Here is a 16,568-nt window from a genome sequence, read left to right on the forward strand (position 1 = left end):
AGCTTTACAGTGTGAAAAAAATGAGGCAATAAAAGGCAGTAAAAAATAAACTATGAAATAGATGGTGTAGTAAATAATAGCAGTGACAGAAAACCGCTCATTAAAATCTAAACATACCGAAAAACTGGAAGAGAAAGTCTTTTAATTATTAAAATGTAATTAAACATGCTAATTAGGCAAATAATGAAGCTTTTTATTAAATGCCGAGGTAAAAAATAATGTTTTGTGAATTCATAGTTACAGCTTATAGAATTTTATATGCCAGCTGACACCAGCTATGGTTTTTATGCTTGGTATTTTTATTTCCATATTAAGCGAAGCCTAAACTCGGCAGACCTGCATTGGAATTCCACGTCCTTTTAATTCTATGTGAAATCTTATAGCTACAGTAATATCAGGATTGTGACCCTTTCAGTTGCATAGGAAACTGTTTGATGCTCATGAGTAGCTTTTTTTTCTCTGACTCACTGTTTTATAATTATTATTTTTTAATAAGCTGAGTTGTAATAATAGCAGCAAGGAGGTCCCGGGTTCGAACAGGCAGGGGCCTTTCTGTGTGGAGTTTGCATGTTCTCCCCGTGCCTGCGTGGGTTTAGTACGGTTTCCTCCCGCAGTCCAAAAACATATACATTAGGTTGATTGGTAATTCTAATTGTGCATAGGAGTGAGTGTGAGTGTGTGTGGTTGTCTGTCTATATGTGTGGCCCTGTGATGGACTGGTGACCTGTCCAGGGTGTACCCCTGCCTTTCGCCCAATGTGTGTTGGGATAGGCTCCAGCAGATCCCCGTGACCCTAATTAGGGATAAAGCGGGTATAAACAATGCAAACTAGCAGACTTCGGTTGCTCATGTCCCCAGGTTTAACATACAATGTTGTATCAACTGAGCTGAGTACTGAAGAATGTGTCAAATTACTTGCTTTTTAAGCTACATGCAAGCAGCTATCAGTCATGAGATAAGGTGAGGTGTAAAATGTGCTGATTTTAACCCGTAGTATGTTGGAAGTCCAGACAGTTGGGTGTTGTAATAGTCCAGTTGGTATTGAGGATAAAAGCCAGGACTTGCAGTGAACAGCACATTTCACCATACAATGCCTAATCAATGTTATACAGAGTGAATCTGTATGACCAGGAGGTCTCTAAAATGTTGTCAAAGGTCAGTTGGGGGTCAATCAATAACCCATACATCAGTCTAAGCCTTTAAACCTACAGTGTGATATTACAAAGGCTAAAGAGCTGAAATGTAATTGTGTAGACTTTATCATGTATTTACTCAAAAACAAGTTTATAATCACAGTTATTTAAGTATTTTCTGGACATATTTGGGCTCAGATGATAAAAAGCAATATCTGCCATCATAGTAAATCCACCTAGGTCCCCATTGTGCCTAAAAACAGCTCTGACCTGAGTCAGAGGCATGGACTCCACTAGACCTCTGAAGGTGTGCTGGCACCAAGACTTTAAACACAGATACTTCATTTCCTGTAAGTTGTGACGTGGAGCCTTCATGGATCGGACTCGGTTGTACAGCACATCCTACAGATGCTCAGATTGAGATCTGGGAAATCCAGAGGCCAAGTCACCACCAAACTCTTTCATGTTTCTCAAACCGTTCCTGAGCAATTTTTGTAACATGGCAGGGTGCATTATCCTGCTGAAAGAGGCCACTGCATTGGGGAATAATGTTGCCATAAAGGAATATACTTGGTTTTTAACACTGATTAGTACCTTCCAGTGGCAGCACGGTGGCTTAGTGGTTAGCACTGTTGCCTCACAGCAAGAAGGTCCTGGGTCCGAATCCCGGGTTCGAACAGGCAGGAGCCTTTCTGTGTAGAGTTTGCACGTTCTCCCCGTTCCTGGGTGGATTTACTCTGGGTACTCCAGTTTCCATCCCACAGTCCAAAAACATGTACATTAGGTTGATTCTAAATTCTAAATTGCCCATAGGTGTGAGTGTGTGTGGTTGTCTGTCTGGACTGGCGGCCTGTCCAGGGTGTCCCTGCCTTTTGCCCAATATGTGTTGATCCCCGTGATCTTAATTTGGAATAAAGCAGGTATAGAAAATGAATGGATGGATGGTACCTTCCAATGTCAAAGTAACATCCACATGAACACCAAAACCTGAAATTTCTCATGTCTACATGATTCATCAGACAAGGCCTCCTTCTTCCATTTCTCCATGCATGGCACAGATCTTATGCTCAAATGCCCATTGTAGCTGCTTGGTCTTATTCCTGCTTCCAACAAATCAACTTTGAGATCTGACCGTTCACATGCAGCTTAATATATGACAGCCCTTGACAGGTGCCAATGGAGCGATATAATCAGTGTTATTCACATCACCTCTCAGTGGTCTTAATGATATGGCTGATTTCCAGTGGTTCCATTGCAGAGACCAGGTTACACAGAAAACTCTGCTCATAGGTAACCTGATATAACCTCTGTCATTCTATAGCCACTGAATCATCACAAAAAAAGATTTGCCTGTATGTTAAAGTAAAGATTGCTGGCTCAGTAAAGATTTGCCGGTTTGTTAAAGCTATGACTGTCCCCAACTATCGATTAAGCAGAATGTAGTAAACAAAAATTCACAGAATTTACAAAATATCAAGTACACAATAGATTCCCCAGTATGCCAGGATCTTGTACTGATTTGCCATGTTAAAATCACTGTGATGAAATTTTAATGCGAATTAAAATTTCATAGCAATAAAATTAGACTAACTAGGTCATGTTCCTCCAAGACTGCCCTTCATTTAGATGGTAAAATATAGCCTGATTATGTTTGTTTTAGGGTAAAATGAAGACTACTGTGTACTTTTATTTCTGTCAGTGGATTTAATAGTGAAAGCATCCTGAGTAGGAAAAATGTCAGTATAGTAAGTTTCAGAACATGAAAATGACGGCTTAATTTACATAAAAGTGTGTGTTTGTGTGTGTTAGTGTGTGTGTGTGTGTGTGTGCGTGTATGGTATCCTGTGATCAAGTGACCACTTTATGCTCAGTTGTCCATAGGCTTCAGATCTCTCAGAAGCCTGGCCAAAATAAAGCAGTTAATGAAGACGAATGAAATTAAAGTAATTTGTAGTTGGCAAAGTGCAAAATGCAAAACTGTATTATTAGTATTATTATTAGCAATTGTTCTCAAGGTGATTCTGGGAATGATGTATTAATGTTATTAGATTCTAATACAAACTTTGAATAAATGAATAACGGGTCAGCCTATAACTAATCCACTTATTAGTGGAAAGGATTAAAAGGCTTTAATAAATAGACATAATGCTATTTAAATCATTTTCACATAATAAATCAATAGTGAGGATGTCTGGGGAATTGCTTTTACCGTTAAAATGGTACCTTGCTACTAACAATTTGAGAACTCATGCCCTAAGAGTACATCCATGGGACCTTTTACTTGAGAAAGTGAACGATGTGTACTTTTAAATATAACCAAATATATAAGCATGCAGAACTTACTGAACTTGAAATAAGGTCGGCCAAAAAGCACTCTTCCTGGTGGAAACAGATGATTAACAGAAATAGTAAGAAGAACGTACACCGACCAGGCATAACATTATGACCACCTGCCTAATATTGTGTTGGTTCCCCTGTTGCTGCCTTTCTATCACCAGCATTAACTTCTTCAGCAATCTGAGCAACAGTAGCTCGTCTGTCTGATCGGATCACACGGACCAGCCTTCACTCACTCCACTGCATCAGTGAGTCTTAGTCGCCCACTTTTGATAGATCCTGACCACTGCAGACCAGGAACACCCCACAAGAGCTGCAGTTTAAGAGATGCTCTGATCCAGTGGTCTAGCCATCACAATTTGGCCCTTGTCAAATTTGCTCAAATCCTTACGCTTGCCCATTTTTCCTGCTTCTAAAACATCAACTTTGAGGACAAAATGTTCACTTGCTGTCTAATATATCCCACCCACTAACAGGTGCCATGATGAGGAGAAAATCAGTGTCATTCACTTCACCTCTCGGTGCTCAGAATGTTATGGCTAATCATTGTTTATTAAAGCAGTAAATGCTTTTTAAAACAATCCTTGATAGATAAAATATAGAAAAGATGGCATCTGTATACAGTGATAGATTTGTATATATACAGTGATGTGGGATGAATGGAACAATTTTTAGTTTATTTTAAATAAAATATTTTTTAATATTTCTTTAAAAGGTCACCATCCTTTCCAACATCATCTGCATGGATTTTACAAATAGCTAACAAACATCAGGTCACTTTATATTGACTTATGATTGGGTTAAAATCCTGTTAGTCAAATAAATGCTCCAATAGAGTAGGTGCAAGCCGGCAGACCGGGCTTCTCTCAGCCAATCACCGCTCACCTACCGGCTTCTGCGGCGGAGATTTAAAAGTGAAATGAAGCTCACCGAGACCTTTAGTGAAGCAGAGAGACACTGAGTAACTCTGTAGCTGTGTGTCACACAGGTGAGATGTATTTTCTTTTCCATCATTGAGTATTGCATAGAGATTAACTACTAACTACTAAATGTGCACAGCTAAAGAAGAGAGATACAGAGACATATAATAACCTATATAATAGAATTTGTGTATGATAGATAGATAGATAGATAGATAGATAGATAGATAGATAGATAGATAGATAGATAGATAGATAGATAGATAGATAGATAGATAGATAGATAGATAGATATGATGGTTTTTGTGATGACCAAACTCTGAGCTTACACTTTTATTATAAGTAGTAGTCGATATATTAAACCATAATACTTCTATGGTTTTACTGTTTACTGTGTGTGTGTGTTGTAATATAACTGGTATTTATATATCTAGTTACTTTTAAAAACTTACACTTTTACCATTGTATCTTACACCAATTCTGACTTTGAATATGACACCCATTCAGCCTTGGCTGGTAATTGTGTTAGTAAAACTGTGACATGGGTCATTTTGATAAGAATACATATCCCATGTCTTCCACAAGCAGCTTTCTGACTCCTTCATTACTAACAATTTAATCTTTTATGCTATATAAGACAAATGGATTTTGCATAGCCAGCACCAAGAATGCCTTCCTACTAACTTTCTCTGTTAAGGTGTCCAAGCAGCATGTTACCTATTTGACTCTGTATTTACCAGTCAAATGAAGCTCAGTGCTCTACACTCTCTGCTCACATCTCCTTCTCTGTATTCTGGACTCATGTAGGTCAAGAGAGAAAAGGCTGCTTACTAGTAGTGGATATTAACACGTTCACATGCATCAGATGTCTGTATAGCTGTGAGATATAGCAAGAATGGCATGTCAATAATTCACATTACTATCCCCAAAAATACGCTTCACTCTTTGAGACACATCAGTAGTGCAAAACATTTGGTACAAAAATACCGAACTTGGTACAAGCGTATTGTGTTGTGATCAACTGCAATATCACACCTTCATATTGTCCAGTCCTAGATAATCTCCATAAAACATCTCGTTAAAAGTGACCCTTTTAGATCTATTTTATTTTGGATTCTTCTTTTCTTTCTAGTTTCTATTGGATTGTTTTCTATTCTAGTTTCTTAAGGATCTGTTAAACATCAACAACTCATAGTTTATGCTGACATCGGAGGTTCAGTTTCAATCAGTGTTCATTCAACTGATAATGAAGAACATGTCTATTAAAGAGTATTTATTCATTTTGTGTACTTCTTTAAAATTTATGACTAAACTGATCTGCAGCAATTAAACTACAGTGTTCCTAAATAGGTTTCTAAACCAACTTAACAGGTCTCTATATGTAAAAAGACTGAAACATAACCAGCCTTACTTAGTTATTCATTCGCTCATATTAGTTATTGTGTTTTGGTATTATTGATAGATAGATAGATAGATAGATAGATAGATAGATAGATAGATAGATAGATATACAGATAGATAGATAGATAGATAGATAGATAGATAGATAGATAGATAGATAGATAGATATACAGACAGATAGATAGATAGATAGATAGATAGATAGATAGATAGATAGATAGATAGATAGATAGATATACAGACAGACAGACAGACAGACAGACAGACAGATAGATAGATAGATAGATAGATAGATAGATAGATAGATAGATAGGTTTTAATGTGTTTTATTAGCTTTAAAGGATTAAATAAACTTTAGTGATTGCAGGTGTACATGATATGGCTTCTTCAATACATTTTTAATAAAATCTTACACACACAGTTGATACAAGTGTTAATTGCCTGTTAACCTTCATGCTGTGTTAGTGATGGGTGCTGTAGATAATGTTAGTTAAAGGGAAATCTGATTTGAACTCGTTAACAAGTTTGCCTACATGTCAGTCCAGTGAGCTGTGTATCCCCTGACTCTAGCAGCTTGTTAGCTTTAATGCTATTAACGCTTCTGCTCATTATCTAATCCAACATGACTGACCTCACTAAGGTGATGGGATGGGATGGGCTAGTTTCTGCAAGAATGCTTAATTTAATTGTAAGTGTGGGTGAATAAGGGTGTTGTTTATTACCATGTAACAGGAGTTGGGCATATAGGGCGCTGTGTTGTTAGGGAGGATAAACGTGAGGAGGCGGATGCTTGTGAAAGCCACCTATGCTAGCTAACGTTCAGTCTCCGTGATGCTGCACGCGGCCGAGTCCTAAACGCGCCCGTGCTCCCTGCGCAGCTCCACTACAGCACGCTAAAAGCCACCCTGAGCTGAGTAGGGCACTAGGTGTGTAACTGGGTGACGTTTGGGAGGCGGCCATGGCGCGTCACGTTGTCTCGGCTCACTCCTAGCTTTGTAATTTTGATCTTTTGATTTGTTTTTTTTTTATTTTCTTTCACAAACAAACACACACACAAAAGCTGTGTGGAAAAGCTCAGACTCGGTCTAGACCCGGTCAATCACGTGGACTTCAATCAGGTTTGTGCACGAGCACCGGCTCCGGTGTAAAAAAAACGTCTTCCCGTTATCGCTTTGGCTTTTACATAGAGTCTATCTTCTCACAGCAGAAAATTACTATATTCCCAATGCTTGCATCTGGTACATCGTCGGCTTTTTTTGTGTTAACAGGCTGTTCTTATAACCTCGAGCAAAACACCCGGGCTGAATCCTGTAACAGTAGCGTCTCGCGCTCTGAGGCGCGCGGCCTCAATTCATTAACAATGTAATTCATTTACTAGGCTGCGTTTATTCTTCAACAGGGGCGCGATCGTTGTTTCTAAAATGCAAAGAAATTGAAAATGATAGTAATAATTTTTTTAAAAAATGATGCTTTAGGGGCTGTGAGGCCAGCATGTTAAATGTATGTGTGTTTATGCGCAGCCTGTTAGCGGTGTTAAAATCTTGCCTTTGCTTTGCCGCACGCGCCGCCGGACTGATGATGGAGATGCAGTGCCATGGAAACAATAGGAAGCATTGCGCTACTCTGTTAGCTAGCTAATAACTACAAACACGCTGCTGGGGGGGGGGCAGTTTCAGTTTAAAAATGTAGGATTTTAGGATAGGATTGTTATTCATCATGATCTTTAAATCCCGGACAGTAGAAACTGCTTATATTATTTCTAATTTTTTCTTTCTTTTATTTTGTCATTGTGCCAGTGGTCCGATAAGTGATGAGTAACGCACCGTCAGCTGCATGCTTAGCTAGCCATGAGTAATGGTTTTATTGAGCACAGCTGTTTCCACGTAAATTAATCATTTTATTCGAAATCTCTATTTTGCTCTAATTCGTTTGTTTGGGTGATGAAATGGTCTGAAGTTCTCGTCTGATGTATGTGTGTGTGTGTGTGTGTGTGTGTTTGAATGAATCAGGGATGAATGAAGCTGTCCCATCTGCGGCTGCAATGCAGAAACAAACACCATGGTTTTGCTCCGTCAACGCTTCACATTACTGCTGATTCCTTCAGGACGTTTCTGCCAACTTTAGTGCGTAAACATTTTAATATTTGATCTTATTCCATTAACACATTCGGTTTCTTCTTCCAAATAGGTGTGATGTTCTGCTGCTGTTGTGCTACAGTGTGTTTTACTGCAATTTGTAGAGGCCTCTGTTGGTGTGTGCTGCTGCTGTAGAAAGGGAACAAAACACTCCCTTATATCCATCCACCCTCTTCAGGGTACCACTCAGTGCCATCCTCCATAACACATCTAGCCCCTGCCCTGTTCGTTCGTTCGTTCGTTCGTTCGTTCGTTCTTTCTTTCTTCTGTCACCTGAAGTGGGGAAATAGACACTATCATGAATTAAAACTTTAGTGATCATATGTTTATGCTATATCTACTTTCTTTAAATTCAAAGTTTCTTTCTTTCTTTCTTTCTTTCTTTCTTTCTTTCTTTCTTTCTTTGTGCATTTGACTTTACTCAAACGTGGGGAAAAACACTTTCATGAATGGAAACTTTAGTGATTATTTAGTGATGGTGCTGTTAAAGTTATATAATTAGCCAACTAATCGAGGATCTTGGAATTTCCAACTTCTTTCTTTCTTTCTTTCTTTCTTTCTTTCTTTCTTTCTTTCTTTCTTTCTTTCTTTCTTTCTTTCTTTCTTTCTTTCTTTCTCTCTCACTTCCTTTCCCCCTCTATCTCGTCCTCTGTACATCTGACACCCCTATCATGCCATGCAGTAATCTTACAAAATCTCCAGCAGGCTAATCCTTTCCGAGTCTATTTCGGTCAGCCCCCTACTGAACATGGATTACACCAGGGTTTCCCAACTCAGGTTGTTTGTTTTCAAGAGGCTGCTGTATTCCTCCTGTCTTGCAAAATCTCATCATTGACTGATGAGGTGCTCCTGGGATGCTGGACTCTGGACATAAATGCATGATATGATATGACTGACCTAAAAAGTATGAGACGCTGCTGTGTTACATAGATGTGGTTTTAGTAAGTTTAAAGTTCATTAACCAAGTTCTGAAGAGAATTTTGTTTTTCTCTTTATATGTGGAATTGGATTATTCTGCCTCAAGTTTATGATTGTTGTCTTATTGCAGAAGTATATTTGTATGTAAATATGTAAATGCTCCATTTTAAAACAGTTATTTTTCATCTGTTTATCCATATGTATGGAGGATGAACTAATAAGTATGTAGGGAGGATAAACTAGTTTTTTTTTCTTTGCAGTTTGCAAACCATATTTATATTTATGGAGTATTCTGAAGTCTAGACTATGCAAAAAGCCATGTAAAAAGTGATGCAAATTTATTTTCTGCAAGTATATATCTTTAAGTATACCTTTAGTCTGCAAATGCCTGCTAATAACTATTGAGTCTAGTCTCTACATTTGGAGACTATGATTTGGAATAAGGTGTGAGAATATTCCTCAAGTACGTCACAGCCACACTGTTTGAATGGTCTTGCCTTAAGTGATCCCTGTGTCCTTCATAGTATAACATTTATTTCCATATACAAAAATAGTTGGGTAAAATATGTGAGCTTATATGTAAATCAGCCCCTGTAGTCGCCCCCCATTAAAAAAAATAATAATGTAAGGATGTGTCTTAAAGCCTATCATTCCACTTCTTAGAGATAGACAGAGAAGCAGAGCAGTATTGAAAGGACCATGCTCAGCATCCTAGCAGCCGGCTCCATATTCTTCCCAGGCCTTTTCCTGCTGTCCAAAAGATGTCTGAAACAAGCGCCGATGCTGAGATGGAGCGAGGCGGACGCCGTCATCGTCTCCGCGAGGTATATTTTCATTTAGTCTTACACACATGAGCTTAGCTTAGTTTTTTGTGTGTGTGATATAAGCTGTGAGGGTGAAGATGGAGAAGATAGTGGCTTCGTAAACAATATAAAACACACATGACAGAATGGTATATTCTCAATAAGGCATCTCAAATCAGACTAACCTGGTGATATTTTACACAGTTCACCTGTATCAGTTACTTGATACTATTGAAATCAAAATGTTTTTTTTCCCATCCAAACACATTCTGATTTTTAATTATGCACAATGACCACATGGGCATGGTAAAAAATTATATCAACCAATAATAGCAAGTTTTATCTTGCTTTTATGAAGAAGCCTTTACCCTGGCTTATTCTCTCAGCAGTCATCATCCAGGTCTCTCTAGATGTTTGTTTTAGATATCCATTTTTAAAAAATAAAAAAAAATCTAGTTAAATTCAAGTGTATTAAATTATTTCCTCACTGAATATACTGCTTCACCGAGTCATTTTCAGAAAGAAAAATGGGTTATGATCCATCGCCGGTGCTTTGTAAAAGTCATTAGGTTTTCCTCCACAGAAAAATCTTCAGGACTTATAATTTTCAAGAGAAAAAGAAGAGAGGCAATAACAGGATTTCACAAATGAACCAAAGTGTAACTAAAATGATTAAAAAGTACCTTTAATGAATAGAGGAATGCTTTGAGCCATGCTATTAGTAACATAATAAACAGTAACACATCACACCATCTCTTTTACATGAATTTCTTCAATTTTCTTTTTTTACAGGCTAGTGTCCTCCATTCAAGCAGTCCTGGCTTCCTCAGCTGGGTTCATCATTGCATCATCGTGTAAGGACATCATCGAGGACCAGTAAGTGTTTGATCAAAAGTAGTGCTGTTTCTGTTGTTCAGATGTCTATTTCAAATCACTTGTATTACCTCTCTATATCAAAGCACTTTTGCAACATGATTTGTTAAATAATTGAAGACTGTAGCCTGTAGCGTTCTTGGTTTTACCTCCAGAGAGGATTTCTTTAGTTTCTCCAGGACAGAAACCTACAGGGTAGAAGGATATATGCATGTCAGTGTAAAGTTGTGTAAAATGAGCTTTTCTAAGAATGTGCCTTCAGCTCACCTTGTGTCCCTTTAATCAAAATAGGCTCTCAACCTAATTAGTTTCCCTCTGTAAATCCGCTGTGGCGTTCTAATGGCCACAGCACTGTGATGAAGCAGAGCTGTCTGAGACTCCGACGCTGCAGCAGTGAATTTCACTTTGTCACGGCTTCAGTCAGGGCCTCGATTTATTACTCAGCTGCAATACGTGCGTATGCGTAGGTGGGTTAGGAGGATTCGACCAGAAAGGGAAAGTGGACAAGTGAGGGAGGATGGGAAAGCAGAACATTCTGGATGTTAATTTTAATAGTCAAAGTTGAGGAAAAGTGGTAGCAGTGGTTAGTTTGAATAGTGCCATAGTCCCTCCTCCTCCTCCTCCTCCTGCGCTGCATTATGCTGGCCGTGTTTGGACAGGTGTGCAGTCCTAAAGTAGAATCCACACGGCAGCCCTTAGTGGCATTTAATGTCAAGCACTGGAATAATAGGTAGGCCGTGGTTATTCAAACCTCAACAATGCATTGAACTGCATGACAGACATGGCTTTTTGTCCCCCTACCCCTCAACCCCACACCCCCACCCCTTCGCCTCTTCTCGTCTGTCTTCTGTGTCCGCAGGCACTGGCTCACTAGCACCTACATCCTGTTTGCGGTTCCTTACTTTATCTATGACATCTACGCCATGTTCCTGTGTTACTGGTACAAGATGCAAGTCAAAGGTCATGAGGAGGATGCACCAAAAATGAGCACGGCCATTCGCAGCTACCTGTGGCGAGAGTTTCTCATGGTGCTTCATCATGTCGTTATGGTTACTGTCTGCTTCCCCGTGTCTGTGGTGAGTCTGAAAAGAGGATATTTCAGCGTGTTTTAGGTCTTGGAGGATCCTCCACAAGCCTAAAAAACTAACAATCAAACAAAACAAATCCATTGCCCTTCTCCTATTTAGTTATTTCTATTCAGAGCAACTATTCAGAGACCTTGATGAGCACGAGCCATTCAACACTTCATGTCCGTGATGTAACGGTTGCCTAATTTTAGCCTCTGTAAACATTTTTTTTCTGCGGCTTTCATATCAAGTTTGCAGACATGCCTGTTTACCCTGCCAAGTATGCCTAATCCTGCCATCCTGCTTTTAGACAATGGGCTACTAATGTTAATAGGTTTAATCCATCTTTCAGTGAAAACAACAAATAGAACTGGAAAAAGTCTGAGCGCTGTCACAACAATGAAGAAACTGGGAGGGAAAAGGGAGCGGCTTTTGAAATTTAATTGATTTGATTGAGTCGGTCTCTACAGTGCATTACTGAGTGAGATTGATTGAGGTGGAACGTCTGGGGAGAAAAATGCTGTGCATAAGAATGATGTCAGGAGCGGCAGCAGTATCCTTGTGTTGGGCTACTGTCTTCTTTTTGTCATCGTCAACATCATCGCTCTTAACTAGCATCCGTGGAAAAAACAATATTGTAGGGACCTTTTTTTTATTTAGAAATTTTAACTTGATCTCTTGTCCCTAATGGTAATTTCTCATCAAATGCACATTGCACTTACAGACCGGTCATGAGTATAGAGATAAAATGGAGTAGTGAGTAATATATGAATAATATAAATTAATAAAAATGGTTTCTTTCTTTCAGTTCTGGCGACAAGGAAAGGGGGATTATTTCCAAGGTGTCATGTTCCTAGCTGAACTCAGCACTCCGTCTGTTTGTCTGGGCAAAATACTCATTCAGGTACTTTCTCATCTACTCAACATTGCATTATCCATCAACTTATTAACCCAACATCATTTTATATATATTACATATTCATCTACACAACACCATATTCTCCATCACACACTCATTTACTCTATCTATCTATCTATCTATCTATCTATCTATCTATCTATCTATCTATCTATCTATCTATCTATCTATCTATCTATCTATCTATCTATCTATCTCCCTCTACCTAACACTGCTGTCTGATACATATTTATTTAGCTTACTCTGCTACATCAACTCATTTATCCTGCACTAACTTTCCATCAGGCATTCATTTACCCGAAACCTCTTCATCAAAACCTCATCACTTCTTCATCACACATTCATCTACCGAACATCAGTGCCATTTATCCTTCCCTGTTTATTGCTTACTAATTTTTTTTATATTTAGTGGCATCCATAACCATTTCCAAAGCTCAGTTTGCGTTCTCTTTGTGTGTGTGTATATATTTATATATATCTTTACTTCTTTGTTATGAGCTTCTTTGTGAGCACTGCTCTCTCTCTCTCTCTCTCACTCTCAAGAAAACAGCAATGTTCCTAATACTGTTGTGTCTCATGATAATATTCTCCTTTCAAAAGCTTGCCTGGTACTCACCCCTGTATCTTCCTTTTCTTCTGCCTTGTCTGTCTTTCTTCTCATGCTTCAGTACAAGCAGCAGCACACTCTTCTTCATAAAGTTAATGGAGCACTCATGCTGATCACTTTTTTCGTCTGTCGAGTTCTTCTCTTCCCCTACCTCTACTACGCCTATGGCAGGTATGTTCTCTTTCGTAAACTTTCTTTAGCATTAATCAGTTTTTTGGATGGGGCTCTGCACCTTGGGTCAGGTATAAAAAAAAAAAAAAAACATACTTGTGTGTGATAGATTGTCACACTTGTTCTCTTTGATAATGCACAATTGCATGCATTTCCACGTATTATAACATGTTATTCTTCAGTGCTCTGCTATCTTTGCTCTTATATATGTGCCTTATATATAAAAAATATATCTGCTATGCAAAAAAAAAGGAATAAATGCCAGCATAAATGCTGAGTCTATTGTCGTTAGCATGAAACGTGATTCTAAAACCCCAGGATACTCATGCAAATCCATGTGTGTGTGTGTGTGGTAGGTACGCGGATATCCCCATGTATATGGTGCCGCTGTCCATTCCGTGGCAGTATAACATGGGTGCTGCTCTGCTCATGGCTCCGCAGGTGTACTGGTTCGGTCTGATCTGCAGAGGAGCCTTTCGCCTCTTCACCCGGGCCTCTCGTCATCATCGTCCCCCAGTCTGTAGGGACTCTGAGCCCAAAACCCCCATCTTGCCCCCAGCCAATGGCTACAGTCCCTGTGACACAGAACGAGAGCCTAACACACACTGAGAAACACAGAGGGGCTGGAAGCATAAGATGGTGCAGAGGCTTTTTTGTTGTTTTTAGGCCTCACTTATAATGGGGAAACCTGAGGTTAAATACTAATATATTACAAATAATAAATGTCCTGCTGCTCCATTAGGTGGGGAGGATAGAAGTCAAGGGCAGAGGAATCAGAGGGAGAAAGAGACAGAGGGTCTGAAGATGATCATCTCCATTCTTTGTTTCCCTCTGAGGAATTGCAAGAGCATGCTAATAAAGCCTGTTTCATACTCCTGATGTAAAAGCTCCTGATGCGGACAGACGCTCGGATTGTATTCTTCATCCAAGTTATATTCCATGACTGAATTTCAAAGCATTGGGGAAGGGGTATGTAATATAATGTACGCAAGCACTTATCATTTGTACATGACCATTATCGTACTAGCTGCAGAAACAACAGATGAAAGCTGTGGGCATGTTAGTATTCCAAACTGCTGAACCGCCATTAACAGAAATGTGATGAGTGAGGAGAGAGGATTCAGTCTCTTTAGTTTCTCCTTCCTAGCCCACTCTCTCTGCCCTTTGTGTTTCATAGAAAGAAAAGGGTACAGCTTTTCTGTCAGGGTGTACATAGCAAAATGTCTAGTGTCAATATGTTTAGTTTTAATTATTTATTTTTAATGAATTACTATTATTTATGTTGAATGTATTCATTTGAATTATTTACCCTTCTAATTTATTTGGTTTTATTTATTTATTATGACTGGATTACATTTAAACTAATAGCTGCCTCTAGTTTGACTTAAACAGAAAGGGGGAAAATAGTGCTGAGAGATGGATTTGCCTTTGACCTAGTCTCTCCAGCAAGTCACTTTTCACCCTGAGCTCTTCCTCTAAAGCACCCAGGGGAACTCCGTTTGTTTTCTAAAATGTCTGCCCCATTGCACCTGTCCTTTTATGAAGCTTCTGTTACCACATTTTCTGTGACCACGACCTACATATTGAGCTTAAAATAACCCAGCAGGGCTTTGGTGTTGAAGTTTAGAGGACTGCTGACACACTGCCCTTAAAATTCTGCTTCAGTCCATGCTTCGCTTTTCTCACCATCATATTAATCGGACCAAAACAGTAATACATGGGAGACAGGCAGCATGCACAGTACTGTTTGTGATGGGTGCTGGTCATCTCTGCATCACTGAGCTGCTAGCAGGAAATACACTGCACTGCAAAGAAGGAGAGGACTGTGCACATTTACTGGATCAAAGATCCTTAAAGGAATGCTCTTGCATTTTTCAACCTAATCACTCTTCACGCTATCTGTAGTGTATGTGCATTTTACCTGTACTGAGTAAAGAAAATATGTTGTAACTAAACAAAGGGCAGCTGATAACACAACATTTCACAATTCAACACAATTCTAATCTGCAAACATTACATTTTGATAATAAAAGATGAGACAGACATGAGCCTCACCAGTCCTCCCTCTGTAGCTGAAAATGAGAAAACTGAAAATATTGAAATAGCTATAGAAATTATTGACTGCAGTAAGCCTACATGCTACAGATGTGATAGAGTTTAGTTTGAATATTGCGGACGTATTCCTTTAAGTCTTAAAATGTTTTCTTATTTCTCATTTTACTTATTTATTCCCTGTGCTGAATGCCATCTATGTAGCTTAAATGGGTTTGTTTTAATGCATGGGCAGGTGATGAATTAAAGGAAAATCAATGCAGAGTTTTTAGTAAGATGTTGAACCACCACCAACAACACGCTGATCCAGAATCTCCTGTTGGGTTTAAGATCTGCTGACTGTGAAGGACATAGCACCTGATTTACAGCATTTGCATCCCCATTAGACCAGAGAGTTCTGTGGATTAGGGCGGGGTCGTCCTAAAAGAGACCTTTCTATTCTTTCTGTTCTATCATAGGATAAAGTTTCTATCGGTCAGGACAAGTTTGCATCGAGTTCCATGGACGAGTGGACGTAAACCATGCATAACAGAGCCACTGCCTTTTGCTTTAATTTATCACCTGCGACATGAACAGCATTGCTATGTTTGAAAGGAAATGAAAACCCTACACAGATCCCTTTAATAGAACAGGATTTCTATTGTAGAGCTTTCTCAAGCTTCCGGACTGAGCTCTGTTATGCCGAGCTCTGTCTGATTTGATAAGGTAAAGGGGTGTCAAGCGAATGGGAGATGGTAATGTAACAATATTTTGCATTTATTGATTTATTATTTATTTATTTTAGTGTTTTATGTTATTTATTTGGAGAAGACTGAATGTACATATGAATACATCTAAATGTTCTGTTGAGTGGACATCTGTGGCTGCCTGGCTGAAGGCTCTCCTGTACTCGTCCCCTCAGCTACAATATACTCTACTGTCTTCTACTGTACTCTGGCACCTTGTGTGAGACCTCTTTTTTTATTTTCTACAATATGCACCAGCATGAAAAAACAGCGCACACACAACACCGTTATTAGAGCATGCTCTTCGCAATGAGTAACAAAGAGTTTTCTTCTGGAAAATCGACAAATGAGGAAGCTGATCAGCCACGGTTCAGGGCAATTACATCCTAAATGAATTAAAGGAAAGGGAAGTTTGTGCTGATTAGAGTGAAATCAGATTAAATTAAGCTGTGCCATGTGTCATTTTAATCTCATTAAGGTTTTACATGATGAGTTTCATGTTTAAGG

The 16,568-nt window shown here is 39.0% G+C and overlaps 1 protein-coding gene across 4 annotated transcripts; it reads left to right on the plus strand.

Moving 5' to 3' along the window:
* The first annotated feature begins 4,400 nt into the window (after positions 1-4,400).
* Positions 4,401-16,269, plus strand: tlcd3ba (TLC domain containing 3Ba). Of its 4 annotated transcripts, XM_058412503.1 has the most exons (9): positions 6,623-6,909; positions 7,801-7,914; positions 9,508-9,668; positions 10,440-10,523; positions 11,380-11,596; positions 12,396-12,491; positions 13,175-13,284; positions 13,641-13,923; positions 14,027-16,269. In XM_058412503.1, the coding sequence occupies exons 3-8, from the start codon at positions 9,544-9,546 to the stop codon at positions 13,891-13,893; spliced, it is 885 nt and encodes a 294-aa protein (XP_058268486.1). In that variant the 5' UTR covers positions 6,623-6,909; positions 7,801-7,914; positions 9,508-9,543; the 3' UTR covers positions 13,894-13,923; positions 14,027-16,269. The 4 variants fall into 4 exon arrangements, with proteins under 4 accessions (XP_058268494.1, XP_058268477.1, XP_058268486.1 ...); XM_058412494.1 differs by lacking the exon at positions 6,623-6,909 and adding an exon at positions 4,407-4,458 and having other exon boundaries at positions 13,641-16,269; XM_058412489.1 differs by having other exon boundaries at positions 6,636-6,909; positions 13,641-16,269.
* The last annotated feature ends 299 nt before the right edge of the window (positions 16,270-16,568 follow it).

The sequence above is a fragment of the Hemibagrus wyckioides genome, linkage group LG02 (assembly GCF_019097595.1).
Source record: "Hemibagrus wyckioides isolate EC202008001 linkage group LG02, SWU_Hwy_1.0, whole genome shotgun sequence".
In the NCBI taxonomy this organism is placed as follows: Eukaryota; Metazoa; Chordata; class Actinopteri; order Siluriformes; family Bagridae; genus Hemibagrus; species Hemibagrus wyckioides.

Bases quoted from the DNA above. Each gene is read 5' to 3' on its own strand.
- tlcd3ba (XM_058412511.1), top strand. From the start codon at position 9,544: ATGCTCAGCATCCTAGCAGCCGGCTCCATATTCTTCCCAGGCCTTTTC. The intron at 9,669-10,439 runs GTATATTTTCAT...CTTTTTTTACAG, and splicing joins GCCGTCATCGTCTCCGCGAG to GCTAGTGTCCTCCATTCAAG. The intron at 12,492-13,174 runs GTACTTTCTCAT...CTCATGCTTCAG, and splicing joins TGGGCAAAATACTCATTCAG to TACAAGCAGCAGCACACTCT.